Here is a 16853-nt window from a genome sequence, read left to right as displayed (position 1 = left end):
TGGTGTGGTCCCTGTCTGACCTAGGTGATGCTGCCAGCTGGACACTGTGAGTGCCAACTGGGGGACTGCCAACATGGACTCCCGGTGGTATGAAAGTTCTCTAAGGATAGGGAGTTGCCTGGCCGGGTATGTTATTTAACTTTGAATTCCTCACAGGGTTTAGGCTGGTGCCAGGTATGTGGCAAGCATTCATGCATGGTCTCAGAGGCTTAGGACATTTGCACGTTAAAAGGAGCCTGCAGATAGCTCACAGGAATGAATCTCCAGGAATGAAATGTCTTGCAGCAGGTGGGTATGTTTGAGACACACAGGGTGCTTCCTATTGCTTTTGAGATCATACCCAATGGGCACCTGCCCACTCCACCTTTGTGATAAGTGGTCTTGTACTCAAGAGAACTCCTGGGCCAAGGAATGGTGAATTTGGCAGCCCAGCTCAGTCAGCCCCTGCCTGCAAGTCACAGGTCAGCTGGGGGCCTGCACACCAGGCCCACTCTCACCCTTACCCTCACCCCCAGGGTCACAGAGCAGAGGGCACTGGCCAGGGCTCTGGCTGGAAACAGAGTGAGTTTTTGAGACGGAGTTTCGCTCTTGTTACCCAGGCTGGAGTGCAATGGCGTGATCTCGGCTCACCGCAACCTCTGCCTCCTGGGTTCAGGCAATTCTCCTGCCTCAGCCTCCTGAGTAGCTGGGATTACAGGCACGCGCCACCGTGTCCAGCTGATTTTTTGTATTTTTAGTAGAGATGGGGTTTCACCATGTTGACCAGGATGGTCTCGATCTCTTGCCCTCGTGATCCACCTGCCTTGGCCTCCCAAAGTGCTGGGATTACAGGCGTGAGCCACCGCGCCCGGCGTATTTTTGATTCTTTACAAAATGGAATTTTGGAAAACAACAAAGGACTGCTTAGAAACCAGCTACGGGGCAGGGGCAGTGTTCACACTTGTAATTCCGGGACTTTAGGAGGCCAAGACAGGAGGATGGCTTGAGCCCAGGAGTTTGAGACCAGCCTGGGCAACAGTGAGACCCTGTCTTTACAAAAAAAAAAAAAAAAAAAAAAAAAAGCCCTGTGTGGTGGCATGCACCTCTGGTCCCAGCTACTTGCAAGGATGAGGCAGTGAGCCATGATCCCACCACTGCACTTCAGCCTGAGCAACAGAGCAAGACCTTAAGTCTCAAAAAAAAAAAAAAAAAAATCAGCTACCATGCAGAAAACCGAATGTTTATTGCGGCCCACCTGGAGCTTCAGAGCCATAGAACTAGAGCTGAAAGGCACCTCAGAGGTCACTGCATTCGGTGGTTCTGGAACTGAGACCCAGAGCTGCTGCCAAGCTTTCTCAAGATCCCACAGCAATGTACAGCAGCATCGAGAACCTGACATCCCCTGGCAAGTCTGGCTTGGCTCTGATGTTGGTCTGAGGTGGATGGTAACACCCAGAACCACGGCTTCGCCCACACATTCAAGTAACCAGAGGACCACAGGGGCCAGCATCCTGGTGGGAGGGTATGAGAGGGGACTACAGCAAATAGCCAACCGGCACCTTAGGTCCCCACGATGACTGGGAAGCAGGGATTCCTCATCCAGGACAAGCCTAAACCAGGCTGGCAGAGCTGCCCCCTTTCAGTGGTGCCTGGTTTTCTGGCACTTCTCTGCTAGGCCCCTGCCCCTTCTCCCTCTCCCCTGAAGACCAAAGAACCTCAGGCGGCAGGCTTTGTCACTTCCTTTTGGGGAACAGGCTTCAGGCTCTACAGATGGTATAAAGCCCCAATTATGCATGCCACATGTATGCTGGCATGCCTTGTAGGGTGCGTGTGCGTGGCATAAACACAGCATCAAAACATGCCACAAGCCCTTGAGGCTCACAAGCTTATAGGTGAAGGCGTGATGCCCACCCGTGTCCCAGCATCTGCCAGCACAGGGGATCTTGTGCTGGGCTGCCTGAGGTGCTGTCCTTGCCTGTCAACCTCCTTTTTTCTCAGAGCCTGAGGTCCCAGCCTGGGATGGTTTCCACTGCATGCCTGGGCCTCCAGGGCTACTCCATGCCAATGCATGCTTGCTGTGGGCGTAGAGCTTACCGTTCTCACCTGGCAGCCCCGGTTATGGCTCCCAGCCTCGGGGAGAACTTCCCTTTCCAAAGTTAGATAACAGGCTGGGCTCTCTGTCAGAGGATTGGCGCGACAGCTCCACGTGCTGCAGCTGGCGCAGGGCCAGGCCCGCCCTGCCAAGCAGCGGGAAGGGAAGGCCTGGCTGCAGCCAGAGCTGGCAGGTGGCCGAGACGGGGGTGGATGGGCGGGCCGAGACTGGTACCGGTCATTGGCTGCCTCAAGGCTCCCAGCCCGCCTGCCTCCCTAGCCTGCGGCTTTGGCCGGCCCCTGCCTCTCCAGCTGCTTCTGAACTCCCTGGAGCAAGCACCTCCTGCTGGGCTGTGTGAGCTGCGACTGGTTCCGAGTGGCCCCTGCCATGGACATGCCTGAGGTCCTCAAGTCCCTCCTGGAGCACTCTCTGCCTTGGCCGGAGAAGAGAACAGGTAAGAGCGCAGGTGACCTGTGCAGGTGCCCAAGGGGGGTGAGGGGACAGTCACAGGCACAGTGGCAGGACAGGCATCTCCAAGCCAGGGAGGGTCCCAGTAGTGGTGTGCCCTTGGTCTCGGGGTGCAGAGTGCGGAGAGGGGTTTGAGGAGTCATGTGTCACACCGGCCCTGGGCCTGTCTCCTAGGCCTGCTGGATTTGGGAAAGCCATGGCCAGCGTGTGACCACTGACAGGTGCCGTGCTCATGTGGGACCAGGACAGGACAGGGGCCCTGTTGAAGGAATCCAGCTGGATGCTGACTGCTTATGAAGCTCCCTTCCCCTGTATGCTGGGGGTGGCAGAGGAGTGGCAGGGACTGTGGATTTGGGCAGCAGGAGCCCGGGTCTGGAGCAGAGGCTTTCCTTGGTTTGCCTGCTGCAGCTCCCGCTTGCCGAAGGGCTGAACTCATGGATGGGATGGAAGCTGTTATGTAACAGGACCACAAGGCTCGAAGCCCTGCGTTCCTAGGATACCACAGGCAAAACATGCGTGAGGGAAGAGGGAGGAGGGCATGGACCAAGGGGTAGACCTGGTGGCCAGCACCAGGTATCTCCCAAGTCCTGCCTGGGAATCCCACAGCTGGGTTAGTTTGGGGGAGAATCCTGATAAATATCTCTTCAAATCTCTTCTGTTCCCAGACATCAGGAGTCACCTTTAGGTTCCCAGGGCTCCAACTCCTCCTTGCCTTTAGAGGGGCCCAGCTGGCCTCTGCTGCCTGAGTCTGACTTGGGCACCTGGCATGTCTTCTCAGGGGACCTTTCTCAGGCCTCCCCTCATCCTGCTGTGCCAGCACCTGCTACCCAGCATCACCAGGTGGCCCTGGTTGTCCCTGCAGGACTTCCTTCCACAGGACGCTCTTAGCCCACTCCCAAACTGGGGCCAGGAGACAGACCCCACAGCCCCTGGCCTCCCTGCACCCTTCGGGAACTGGGTGTGGCTTTGCTTGTGCTAAGCCAGGAAAGGAGGGGCAGCAGGTTCTGTTCCTCAGGAAACATTGCCCGAACGGGGAAGGGGTTCCAGGAGCACAGGACAGGGGCTCCCAAGCTCTCCCACATGCAGCTCTGGGCTCAGGCCCCTCAGACCACACCCCATGCTGTCAAATGCTGGGACAGTCCAGGCCACCCTCTGAGATGAGTGTCACAGAGGGCACTCCTGTGGCCTCCTAGCATGGGGGACACCAGTTGCTCACCAGGACAAGCCCACCCCCTCAGGGAAGCCCTCTGCAACTCGGCCCAAGGGATCTGCGCCCAGTTGGAGTCCACACCCACAAACAAGCCACAGCTGAGTTTTTCGCATCTCTGAGCGGCCTGTGTGGATGGGCAGAGCTTTCCAAAAGCTAAGGTAGAGGGTCGCCTCCTTGGTCCAGGAACCCAGGAAGGGTGGCACAGCACCTCCTGGCTCCCCCTAGGTGTCCCAGGATGCCCCCTAGCATGCACACGCAGGGCGTGGCTGCCAGCAGGGCAGGAAGGGTTCTCGGGGTGACTCGGGGCACTGCTCCTCGGATGAGGATAACAAGGCCTTTGAAGTGTGGCAGCAGCTGCTGGTCTCTGGCTCCCAGCTGGTCTTCAGAGCCCTCCAATAGCCGAAAAGTCCCCCCCCTCACTGTGGGTGAGTGAAGTCAGGGCCGGGCACATAGGGGACCGCCCAGGATTTCAGGCAGAGCTTTGCCGAGCACTGGGAAACCATGGCTGAGGATTAGTTAGTCCAGCATGGCTGGGCAGGTCCAAGGGGTGTAAGCCAGTCTTGGGTCACCTCCTGTCACTTCATGTGGCATCTCACTGAGGGTGAGAAGCATGAGGTCCCATGGGACTGACAGATGCCGGCAGCCAACTGCTAGGCAAAATGGGGGGAAGAGGGTTGAAGAGCCATAGGAGTCACAATGACTGCAGCACATGACTGCCCCCTCATCTGCAGTCAGTTTCCCAAAGCTGCCCGAATCTCCAGACTATTTATAAACAGAAATGTCTACCTGAAAAGCAATAGACTTGGGTGAAAAGACACACAGAACTGTAATGGAATTACTTGCGATCAGGGACCATGTACTGAAGTTGTTGTTGAAGTGGCTTCTCTCCTGTCTCCCACTACTCTGACTTGGGGTTTGAATGGGAGAAAAACCACAGAGGCCAGGTGCTCCAGAAAACGGGGATGCTCTCAGGCCCACGTGCCCTTGCTTTGGTGAAATTTCTGCTGCTCCCGTCCAGTGGAAGGGGGAGTTACTTCTTTGGAGGACTGTTTACAAACTCCCCATTTTCTCTTTTCTCCTGCCCAATGGTTGTGCTTCAGCACACGTTTAGATCACGTGCAGAGCCTATCTCGCCCCCAGTGGGAGGGAACTGTAGAGGAAAGCCATGTGGAGTGTGAGAAACTCCAGGTGTGCTCTCCCCACACTCTCCTCTCCACACAGCCTCTCACTCCAATTATTTTCTTTTTGGGTTTTTGTTTTTTTTTTTTTTTTTGAGACAGTGTCTCACTGCCGCGCAGGCTGGAGTGCAATGGTACAATCTCAGCTCACTGCAACCTCCACCTCTCGGGTTCAAGCAATTCTCCTGCCTCAGCCTCCTGGGTAACTGGGATTACAGGCGCCCACCACCACGCCCAGCTCATGTTTGTATTTTTAGTAGAGACAGGTTTCACCATGTGGGCCGGGCTGTTCTCGAACTCATGACCTCCAGTGATCCACCTGCCTCAGCCTCCAAAAGTGCGGGGATTACAGACGTGAGCACTGCGCCCAGCCTCATTTTGCTTTCTAATTCAATGACACCCCCTGAAACCTGGACTTGGGGCCCCTCTCCCTTGTGCTGCCCCTGGGCCTCCCAGCCCAGCCCGTGTAGACCTTGCCTCTTTCTTATCCCTGGATAAACAGACTTTTTCCACCAGAGCTGATCAGCTCCCAGACTCCCTTGGCTTCCAGCGACAATGGCCGCTTGGTGGCCTTCACTCGGGGCCATGAATTCAACTTCCCTTTTGGCAGAGAAATCCATTTCCAGCAAAAGGGTGGGTCTGTAGCCCAAGCTCTGACTCAATTTCCCCTCTATGTCCTTGGGCCCTAAATCTTGAAAACCACTCTTCCTGTCTTCAATCCCACCCTATCTCCCAAGGATCCTCTTCCAAGAGTTGATTCTGTTCCAGACTGCTCACTCCAGCTCTCATGTCTTTCTCTACCAGCTTCTGGAAAGACCCTGTGTCTCTAAATCATACTATTAGCATTTTATATGCTATCCTTCCCTCCTCCATGGGGCGTTGACTGTGCTTAGAGATACCCACTCCCATCCTCCTGCCATCTCTGGTCACTCAGGCCTCCCTTTCAGGGAGTTGTGAACCCTGAACAAGGCCTTTGCTTTGGGTTGGGCAGGCAACATCCCCACCTAGGGGCACTCCTGATCTAGAATCCTTTCTGGGCAAGGCAGCATGGCTCCGGGAAGAGAGGAGGGGGCTTACAATCAGAGTCAGGACACGAATCCTAATTCTACAACCCACTGGTTGGGACTTGCCCTCCTCTTTCTCCATCTCCAGACTGTAAAGAGCAGAAAGAATATCTGTGTCATGAGCTCGTTGCCAGGATTAAGTGAGTTATCCCATGTGAAAGTGTCTGCAAACTGTGAGCTGCTGTGCTGATTTTTTTCTGTGAGAGGCAAACAGCAACGTGGACTAGCATCATGCGCCTTCCACCTACATCCCATTTGCAACCTCACCCTCATTCCCTTCTTTCCAGCTTCCTTTGAAAACTGGATGTTACAAGTTGGTGTGTAAACACACACACACACACACACACACACACACACACACACACACAGGGCTGTCTCCTTGGAAAAAAATGCTGAGGCTCCTAGAGGCATGGTGCCATCCGCCCTGCACAGCCCAGTTTCCTATCTCAGCAGGACTTGCTGGGGCATGAGGAGGGGACTTGGTGTCATCCTCTTGGTGGATTGAGGGAAATGAGCAGAGAGGGTGGACTCAGTGCAGCCTGGGCTCTCCTGAGCTTGGCTTGAGTAAGGTCCGTGTTTACCTCCATACACAGCCTGGGAACCAGAGCAAAACTGTGAAATTGAGGAGTTTGCTTTCAGGAAAGAGGATAGGGGAAAGGGCCGTCTATGTGCTGGACATGCTAGCTCATTTAATCCTCACTACCTTTTTGTTTATTTTTTTGGGATAGAGTCTTACTCTGTCGCCCAAGCTGGAATACAGTGGCACCATGTTGGCTCACTGCAACCTCTGTTTCCTGGGTTGAAGCAATTCTTTTGCCTCAGCCTCTTGAGTAGCTGGGATTACAGGTACCCACCACCACGCCCAGCTAATTTTTGTATTTTTTAGTAGAGACGGGGTTTCACCATGTTGGCCAGGCTGGTCTTGAACTCCTGATGGCAGGTGATTCACCCACCTCAGCCCCCCAAAGTGCTGGGATTACAGTTGTAAGCCCCCATGCCCGACTCCTCACCACCTCCTTCTAAATGGTACATTCCTCCTGTCCTTCTGGTGAGAAAATGAACTCAGAGACACTGGCTACCCTCAGGGCCAGTATATGGGTCAGCCTCTCTTTTCTTCCTTCCTACCCTAGGAGCCCAGAGCCTTCTTCTCTACCTGCCCCCCACCCTACCCCTTCAGAGAAATGTGAGAAATTCATTCTCACCAAGTGCCAGGCATTGACGGCAGTGTTGAGGAGTGCCCCTTCCAGGTGGCTAGGCTGCTACAGGATGCACTCTTGACTCGACAGCCACCTTCTCCTGAGTGTGTGCCAGGACTATGTGGCATGCTCCTACATCACTATCTATGCAATGGCTCTGAAAGGGAGATATGATTATCCATGTACTCTGTGAATTAGGACACTGATGCTCAGAGAGGGAAGGCCATACAGTTGTTGAAGTATTCAAACCCAGTTCCTCCTGACACCAGGCTTGTGCCTACCTATAGGGCTCCCTGGGCTCTGAAACTGTCTCAGGCAGTAGCTCTTGGTCACCCAGACATTCATCATGTGCTTCCAGAATATTTGCTATGCCTGGGGAGCCCTGGGTGAAGGAAACCGATATTATTCTTACCCCTGGTGTTTGCATTCCGGTGGGGAGAGACAATCAGCTGTGTGTAGGTGGGCCAGGGTAGGGGGTCAGGATCAGCCTCTCCCAGGGAGAGGCATTTGAACTGAGGCCTGGAGGCCTGGAGGGTGAGAAAAGCCAGCTATCCGAGGAACTTTCAGGCTATGGGGACAGCACCTGCAAAGGCCCTTCCCGGGGCAGGAAAGACAAAATGGGTCTGAGGAATAAGAGGCCACTGTGGCTGCAGAAAGCAAGCAAGGGGGAGAGGAGTCAGAGGTGAGGCTGGAGAGACCTGAAGGGCGAGCGCCTGCAGAGCCTTGATGGTCATGAAGAAGAGTGATGCTGTCATCTCCCTGTCTGTAAGGACCCCCGACACCCACTATTCTTGAGGAAGTGTCTGGTAGGGAGAAATGAGGTATCTCCAGAACAACCCAAGCAGGAATGACAGTAGAGCTAACTTGAACCGAGCACATAGTATGAGCCAGGTGGTATTCTGGCACTGTGCCAGAATGGATTCCTTCACTTTGGACACTCAGGCACAGAGAGGGTCAATCATTTGCCCAAGCTCGCAAGAAATACAGTTAACCCTTAAACATCATGGGGATTAGGGATGCTGCCCCCATGCAGTAGAAAATCTGCATATAATTTTTTTTTTTTGAGACAGAGTCTCGCTCCGTCGCCAGGCTGGAGTGCAATGGCACGTTCTCAGCTCACTGCAACCTCTGCCTCCCAGGTTCAAGCAATTCTCCTGCCTCAGCTTCCTGAGTAGCTGGGATTACAGGCACACGCCACCACACCCAGCCAGTTTTTTTGTATTTTTAGTAGAGACAGGGTTTCACCATGTTGGCTAGGATGGTCTTGATCTCCTGACCTCGTGATCCACCTGCCTTGGCCTCCCAAAGTGCTGGGATTACAGGAGTGAGCCACCGCGCCGGACCTATAATTTTTGACTCCCCAAAAGCTTAACCACTAATAGCCTACTGTTGACTGGAAGACTTACAAATAGCATTTGATGAACAAATATTTTGTATGCTATATGTATTATATACTATATTCTTTTTATTTTTTGAGACAGAATCTCACTCTGTCACCCAGGCTGGAGTGCAATGGCGTGGCCTCAGCTCACTGCAACCTCTGCCTCCCGGGTTCAAGCAATTCTCCTGCCTCAGCCTCCCGAGTAGCTGGGACTACAGGCACATGCCACCATACTCAGCTAATTTTTGTATTTTTAGTAGAGATGGGGTTTCACTATGTTGGCCAGGCTGGTCTCAAACTCCTGACCTCATGATCCACCCACCTCTGCCTCCCAAAATGCTGGGATTACAGGCGTGAGCCACTGCGTCCAGCCTAAATACTGTATTCTTACAACAAAGTAAGCTAGAGAAAAGAAAATGTTACTAAGAAAATCACGGTGGCCGGGCACGGTGGCTCATGCCTATAATTGCAGAACTTTGAGAAGCCAAGGCAAGGAGATCACGAGGTCAGGAGTCTAACACCAGCCTGACCAACACGATGAAACCTTGTCTCTACTAAAAATATAAAAATTAGCCAGGCCTGGTGGCAGACATCTATAATCCCAGCTACTCGGGAGGCTGAGGCAGAATTGCTTGAACCTGGGAGCTGGAGGTTGCAGTGAGCCAAGATCATGCCACTGCACTCCAACCTGGGCAACAGAGTGGGACTCCATCTCAAAAAAAAAAAAAAAAGAAAAGAAAATCATGGCTGGATACAGTGGCTAATACCTGTAATCCCAGCACTTTGGGAGGCTGAAGTGGGAGAAGTGCTTGAGCCCAGGAGTTTGAGACCAGCCTAAGCAACATAGTGAGACCCCATCTCTACAAAAAAATTAAAAATTAGCCAGACATGGTAGTGCACACCTGAAATCCGAGCTACTCCAGAGGCTGGGGCAGGAGGATCACTTGAGGTAAGCAGTTGAGGGCTGCAGTGAGCTATGACAGTACCACTGCACTCTAGCGTGGGTGACACAGCGAGACTCTGTCTCAAAAAAAAAGAAAAAGAAAATCATAAAAGAATATACACTTACTTTTAACTAAGTTGAAGTGAATCATTATAAAGGTCTTCATCCTTGTCTCCATATTGAGTAGGTGAGGAAGAGGAGGAGGTGAAGGAAGAAGGGCTGATCTTGTTGTTTCAGGGGTAGCAGAAGTGGAAGGGGAGGCAGGAGAAGCAGGCATACTTACTTTAACTTTTGTTGAAAAAAAATCCACACATAAGTGGACGCATGCAGTTCAAACCCTTGTTGTTCAAGGGCCGACTAAAGTAGAAGCAGGAATCAGCCCCAGGTGGTCTTGCTCCAGAGCCCCACCACTGTCCCCCTCAGCATGGCTTTGACTGGAGAAATCGTGGCTATCGGGTAGTGGCTTTTGAGTCATCACAGCGGGCAGAGGTGAGGACTTTTCTCTGGAAAGGGCACTCTTAGAGCAGCTCTCCATTTGCAGACCAACCCCTGGTAACGGACAGAATGCAAGACAAACAGGAAACGAGTACTTTTGAGAGTACTAGCAAGGAGGGCAAGAATCAGCAAAGAGCCTCCACCCACCACTTCTCCCCTGGAACACACTGAGACCAAGGTACAAACCGCAGAGCCCAGGCACAGGTATGTGGGCTAGGAAGGAGGGTTGCTGGCAAGGCTTGTGCAGACAGACCTCCCAAAGGATGGCTTGTGTTTGCTGTTCCAGGTTCAGTTGTGAATCAGACACAATGACTGTTATTTAACGTTACTAATGCTCCAAATGCATATGACTTAGCTCTGAAAGGTTTGGTTAAACCGTCCTACTGGCACCAAGAACAAAACATACCAACAAATATTTACTGAGGGGATGGGAGTTTTTAAAAAAAGAAAAAAAGTATATTTTTACTGAGTTACTACTCTGAGGAAAGCATTGTGCTCTCCTGCATTTGATTTGGGCAAAGGATACAGATAACTGGGCTTTCTGAGAGCTCAATGGAAGAAGCCTTATAACCCTTCTGCTCTCACGCATCCGAGGCCTATGTCCCATTTTCAATAAGTCAGAAAACAGAGTGAGGCTGTTCTATCTGGCGCTGAATACACGGCCAAGGAGATCATTACAGGGTATCTGGTCAAAGGCTCCTGTGCTGGAGTTTTAGCTCCTCCAAACTTCAAGTTTAAGTAAAAATAATCCAAACTGGCAAAATGGCTTAATGAAAATCATTTGTTCTGCATATGCGCAACGGAACGAAGTTTTTGTTTTTGTTTTTGTTTTTGTTTTGAGACAGAGTCATTCTATGGCCTAGGCTGGAGTGCAGTGCTGCAATCTTGGCTCCCTGCAACTTCTACCTCCTGGGTTCAAGTGATTCTCCTGTCTAACCCTCCAAAGTAGCTGGGATTAAAGGCGCTCACCACGATGCCCAGCTAATTTTTTTATTTTTCAAAGAGACAGGGTTTTGCCATGATGGCCAAGTTGGTCTTGAACTGCTGGCCTTAAGTGATCCCCCCACCTCAGCCTCCCAAAGTGCTGGGATTACAGTGTGAACCACCATGCCTGGCCTGAACAAAGTTTGTTTGTTTGTTTGTTTGAGATGGAGTTTCGCTCTTGTTGCTCAGGCTGGAGTACAATGGTGTGATGTTGGCTCACTGCCAACTTCTGCCTCCCAGGTTCAAGGGATTCTCCTGCCTCAGCCTCCCAAGTAGCTGGGATTACAGGCGCCCGCCATCACACCTGACTAAATTTTGTATATATATATTTTTAAGACAGAGTCTTACTCTGTTGCCAGGCTGGAGTGCAGTGGCATAATCTAGGCTCACTGCAACCTCCACCTCCTGGGTTCAAGTGATTTTTCTTCTGCCTCAGCCTTCTGAGTAGCTGGGACTACAGGTGCGCACCACCATGCCTGGCCAATTTTTGTATTTTTAGTAGAGATGGGGTTTCACCATATTGCCCAGGATGTTCTCAAACTCCTGATCTTGTGATCCGCCCACCTCGGCCTCCCAAAGTGCTGGGATTACAGGTGTGAGGCACCGAGTCCAGCCTTAGTAGAGAAGGGGTGTCACCATCTTGGCCAGTCTGGTCTTGAACTCCTGACCTTGTGATCCACCTGCCTCAGCCTACCAAAGTGCTTGGATTACAAGCGTGAACCACTGCACCCAGCCTAATTTTTCTTTGAAAAAATGGAACACTTCATGAATTTGCATGTCATCCTTGCATAGGTGCCATGCAAATTCTTTCTGTATCATTCCAATGTTAGTATTTGTGTGCTGCTGAAGAGAGCACACCAGGCTAATTTTTTAGAGTTTATAGATATGAGGTCTCACTCTGTTGCCCAGCCTGGGCCACTGTTCCACATCATACCTTTATTTTTTCTCTTTTTTCCCCCGAAAAGCCTCTCTAATATCTCAGCCTTTGAAGTCTTAATCGTGTAGTAACATGTTCTTCTTATGGGGTTTACTTCTTTGTAGGGCTCACAAACTATGGAAATCAGCTAACTACTTCTCCCAACATTTATTCCTCCACTAAGAGACTGGGCAACGTCACGCCATTATTCCCACTTTAGTGATAGGAGACAAAGGTAGAGAGAGGCTGCTGTGGTGGAGGATGAAGAGGAGAACATAATGGCTCCCACCTCCCGGACGGCACTGTTTAATGCTGCAAGTTGACAATGTAGTTAACCTCACAGCTTGCAATTAAGCACAACAGAGAACATGTTTGCGATGCTTCTGCAGTATTTGTGACACATCATTTACCCTCTGGTTATCCAGGGGGAAAAACCCTCTCTGGGGAGTGTCAGCACATGAACACCAAGTTCTGGAGGCTTAACCTGCTGGTCTCACTTCTTACCAGCGTCACTTGCCTGTTAGGGTAGTTGCTCCAGGCTAGGAGATGAGTAGAGTAGGCATTATTCATTTCGAATAACGATAGCTAAAAAAAGAAAAGCTAAATCTTTACTTCCTCTTACTACAGCCCATCTTTCTCATAAACACGTGTTATAACCTTCCACTGTTATCATTAATCATCATCTAATACTTTGAGAATGGGTTTTTCTTCCCAGCAATAATGTCATATTAGCCATGAGACTACATATACATGACTCTAAGCCATCAAATCTCCCCATGGCCAAATTAGCAGGTTTTTAAAAAAGCTTCATATATATATATTATGTGTGTGTATATATATACACACACACACACGTGTGTGTGTGTGTGTGAGACACAGTCTTGCTCTGTTGCCCAGGCTGGAATGTAGTGGCATGATCTCGGCTCACTGCAACCTCCTCCTCCTGGGCCAATAGATTCTCCTGCCTCAGCCTCCCAAGTAGCCGGGGTTACAGGCGCTCGCCACCATACCCACTACTTTTTGTATTCTTAGTAGAGACAGGGTTTCACCATGTTGGCCAGGCTGGTCACGAATTCCTGACCTCAGGTGATCTGCCTGCCTCGGCCTCCCAAAGAGCTGGGATTACAGGCGTGAGCCACTGTGCCCAAACCCTGTATTGCTTTAATCAATTTCCTTGGAATGCCCTTTGTCTAGCTTAGCTTCCCCCAAAGATGTTTAAGTTTAGCCACACAGAATTCTCACTAACAATTCTACAACACAACAGATTTTCTGTACGCGATTAACTATTTTCACTACAGAGTGACACAAGCACCATACTAGCCTCTGGGATAACAGATATGCCAACCAGTTTTAGTAAAATTATGAAAACTACATTTGTTGAAGGTTTGCAACTGTGCATCTATACAAATTGGCTCACAGAAACCTCATAAGATAGGCCGGTTGCGGTAGCTCACGCCTGTAATCCCAGCACTTTGGGAGGCTGAGGTGGGTTGATCACCTGAGGTCGGTTGATCACCTGAGGTCAGGAGTTTGAGACCAGCCTGGCCATCATGGTGAATGAAACCCCATCTCTACTAAAAATACAAAAAAATTAGCCGGGCATGGTGGTGCATGCCTATAATCCCAGCTGCTCAGGAGGCTGAAGCAGGAGAATCGCTTGAACCCGGGAGGTGGAGGTTGCAGTAAGTGGAGATCGCACCACTGCACTCCAGCCTGGTCAACAAGAGGGAAACTCCGTCCACCCGCCCCACAACAAAAACAGAAAAAGAAAATCCATAAGGTAGAGCCTGCCCTAACTCCACTTGACATAAAAGGAAAAGGAGGCCTAAAGATGTAAAGCAGTTGAGGCATCAGATTCAGAAAATGACTGAGATTCAATTAGAGTAGCAGTGAGAGCTTGAATTGTGGAATCAGACTCATCGTATGTCCCTACCACCACTCAAAGTCCTTCAAATCTCTTGCTTTCCAGGCCTGCTCAGCTACCCAACTTCTTTTTCCTCCTCAACCCCCAGGAAAATTATTTTATTTTTTATTAAATTTTTTTTTTTTTTTTTAGAGACAGGGTTTCACCATGTTGGCCAGGATGGTCTCGATTTCTTGACCTCGTGATTCACCTGCCTCAGCCTCCCAAAGTGCTGGGATTACAGGCGTGCGCCACTGTGCCTGGCCTTTATTTATTTATTTATTTGAGATGGAGTCTTGTCTCCCTCTGTCGCCCAGGCTTGAGTGCGGTGGCGCTATCTCGGCTCACTGCAACCTCCACCTCTTGGGTTCAAACTATTTTCCTGCCTCAGCTTCCCGAATAGCTGGGATTACAGGCGCCCCCACCAGTTAGCCGCCCAGCTAATTCTTTTTGTACTTATAGTAGTGTTTGCCCTATTGGCCGGGCTGGTCTCGAACTCCTGACCTCAGGTGATCCGACTGTCTCGGCCTCCCAAAGTGCTGGATTACAGGCGTCCTAAGTCGCCGCGCCCAGCCCTAGCAAAATTCTGATTGCATCAGCTTGACAACTTTTAGCTGGCTGTGGGTGTCTGGACCATCCATCTACCCCCTGAACCAAGGACTATCACTCTGCCATCCCCTAACCCCTCCTGCTAGAAGGGGTGGGCCGCTGCTGGGATCCTGGATAAACAAGCCAAGCTCTCTGCCTTCCGGGAGTTAAGCCGGGAGTCTAGCGTTGCCTGGGTTGGCAGCAGAATCTGATTTGTACTGTAAAGAGGTACAAAGTTCTGAGCGCTGTTTAGGAGCAACTTTGCATTTGTGTACCGCTCCACATATTACATTTTTACAGATTCCTATAGAACTCGTGAGGAGGATTTATATTTTAAGACAGGCGGTGGTTCTCCCACAAAATGTGGGATCAGTACCTGGTGTTAAGGAGGTTTTTGTTTTCCAGGTAAAGGAAGGGAGAGTCCTAGAAAGGAACAGAATTTCACAGCTGTTTGGGACTGTACAGATTCTGTAGCCCAACCTCTTAATTTTATGGCCTAGGAAACAAGCGCCAGTGAAGCAACCGGACTTTCCCAAGGTCACAAGCTAGTAAGTGGGAGGGCAGAAGCATGTACCCGGGCCCTGGCTCAGGATGGGGCCTCAGGAATGCTCCCTCCACGCTAGTGTTTATTTGGCAGCCACGCCCGCCCGCACCGAAACTCGGGAGCCTCGGGCAACCCGACACCCAGCTCTGGGTCGGCCAAGCCTGCCCGGGCCATCCCTACTTCTCGGCAGGTCCCAGTCCCTGGTCCTGCCCTCAGGAAACCTCTGGGTCGCTTGGGAGCAGAAGCGCGGGCTGGGCTCTGCGTCCCAGTCCCGCGACCCTGGCCAGAGTCCCCAGAACAAAAACGCCGGTCCCTCCCTTCCCCTCCAGCCCAGCCGCAGCCCCGCACGTGCGGCGCCTCGTGCACCGCCCCGGGCCCCGCCCCCGCCCTCCATTGGCTGTTCCCGCGCCTTCCTCCTCTGCCCCCTCCCCACGCGACCAGACTCGGCTGCGGCTCCACGTGACTCATGGGGGACGTCCACGCCGAGCCAGCGGAAGTTCGGATAGGTCCCTCTGGCCCGCCGCCGCTCCGAGCCCCGCCCCGCTTCGGTAGTGCGTCGGGAAGGTTGGGAGACAGGGACGAGAGGGAGAGGCTGCGGTGGTCGGGAAGGGTAAAGGTTATGAAGAGAGCGGTGAAGCAGAGACACTAGTAAGAAGGAAGGGACCTCGCCGAGGAAGGCCCACGACAGACTCCACCAGGCGCCAATCAAGGGACAAAGGGGCGCCGGGGCAGGGCCTCCGCGGCAGGGCCTCCGCGGGGGTCCTCACCTGGCCCCGCACGTGTCCAGCTTAGCCAGGCTACCCCGACCAATCACGGCCCGAAGAGCTGCGGCTGCCCCTATCGCAGGCTGGGCCAATCCAGAGCCGCGATCCCGGGAAGCTGGTCTAGACTCATGAATAATTAATATCTCAGAGCCGGTCCGCAGGCGGGGTAGCGATGGAGGGAGGCGGGGGCGCCGTTGGGCGCCTGCGCAGTAGCTGCCCGTGTCGGCAGCTGCAGCGGGTCGCACGGCTCCGGCCCATCTCGGGGGCGGGCGGGGGAAGCGAGGCGCGCGAGCCGAGTCCGGGGCACGATGTCCGACGCGGGCGGCGGAAAGAAGCCGCCTGTGGAGCCGCAGGCAGGGCCCGGCCCGGGGCCGGGGCGCGCAGCTGGGGAAAGGGGCCTGTCGGGCTCCTTCCCCCTGGTCCTGAAGAAGCTGATGGAGAACCCCCCGCGCGAGTCGCGCCTCGGTGAGGGCGGGGGGGGGTGGTCCGCGCGGGCCTGGGGGCGGGGCTTATACAGGGGCGGGGCCCCCGCGAGGGCGGGGCCGGGGTGGCTGGGGGTCAGGGAGCAGTGGTCCAGCGGAGGGGGATGGGTCCAGCATGACGAGGAGCCTGGTGGACGGGGTCAGGGGTGAGCTGAAACCGTGGGTCTGGCGGGAGAGGGTGGGTGGTGGTGTTTGAGGAGGCGGAAGGGGATCGGGAGCAATTACTTAAATGACGCTTCAGGGCCCCTCCCCCGGGGCCGCCTGCATCGGAGTCACTCGGGATGCCTGTTTAAAATGCCGGTTCCTGGGCCCCACCCAATCTGCGGCCGCCAGGACAGGGGTCTTGCATGTTAAGGAGCAACCCACCACACCTCCATTATTTTCTAAGTACATCAAAGTTTAGGAAGCACAGGTCTACGGTAGCGGATTGTCATCGTATATGGCGTTTCCCACGGGGAGACCTGGTTTCCTCCCTAGGTGTGAGTTGCCCCAGCTGCTAGGTCCGTGCGGGAGGCTTTCTGTCGAGGGGGCTGCTGCTGAGTGGGTGGGGGAGGGGTGTGGGCAAGGTGCGTGGGGCGCCTTGGGAGGGGAGTTTTGGGCCAAACAGGAAGGGATGAGGGTCAGATGAGGCCACAAGGCCCTTCGCCTGGTTGATTCGAGCTGACC

General features: G+C 52.9%; 1 protein-coding gene and 1 non-coding gene across 4 annotated transcripts in view; one reads left to right on the top strand and one right to left on the bottom strand.

Annotated features, from left to right (window-relative positions):
• The first annotated feature begins 2369 nt into the window (after nt 1-2369).
• The window catches only part of TEF (TEF transcription factor, PAR bZIP family member), a 31687-nt gene continuing 17203 nt past the window's right edge, over nt 2370-16853 (top strand). Inside the window, exon 1 of one of the 3 annotated variants that reach the window (XM_012476696.2) lies at nt 2370-2525. In XM_012476696.2, the coding sequence (XP_012332119.1) occupies nt 2459-2525 (67 nt within the window). In that variant the 5' untranslated portion in view covers nt 2370-2458. Of the gene's footprint in view, nt 2526-16013; nt 16171-16260; nt 16334-16853 lie in introns of those variants that run through there. The other 2 variants (XM_012476695.2, XM_012476697.2) reach the window with 2 other exon arrangements.
• On the bottom strand, nt 11738-11848 carry LOC135271371 (U6 spliceosomal RNA). Its single transcript, XR_010339469.1, has one exon. It is a non-coding gene; the product is annotated as a U6 spliceosomal RNA (small nuclear RNA).

This window comes from Aotus nancymaae, unplaced genomic scaffold (genome assembly GCF_030222135.1).
Source record: "Aotus nancymaae isolate 86718 unplaced genomic scaffold, 86718_ANA_hifiasm-v0.15.2.pri h1tg000076l, whole genome shotgun sequence".
Classification (NCBI taxonomy): domain Eukaryota; kingdom Metazoa; phylum Chordata; class Mammalia; order Primates; family Aotidae; genus Aotus; species Aotus nancymaae.
The sequence above is the reverse complement of the archived record's forward strand: the minus strand, read 5'-3'. Positions and strand labels throughout refer to the sequence as shown.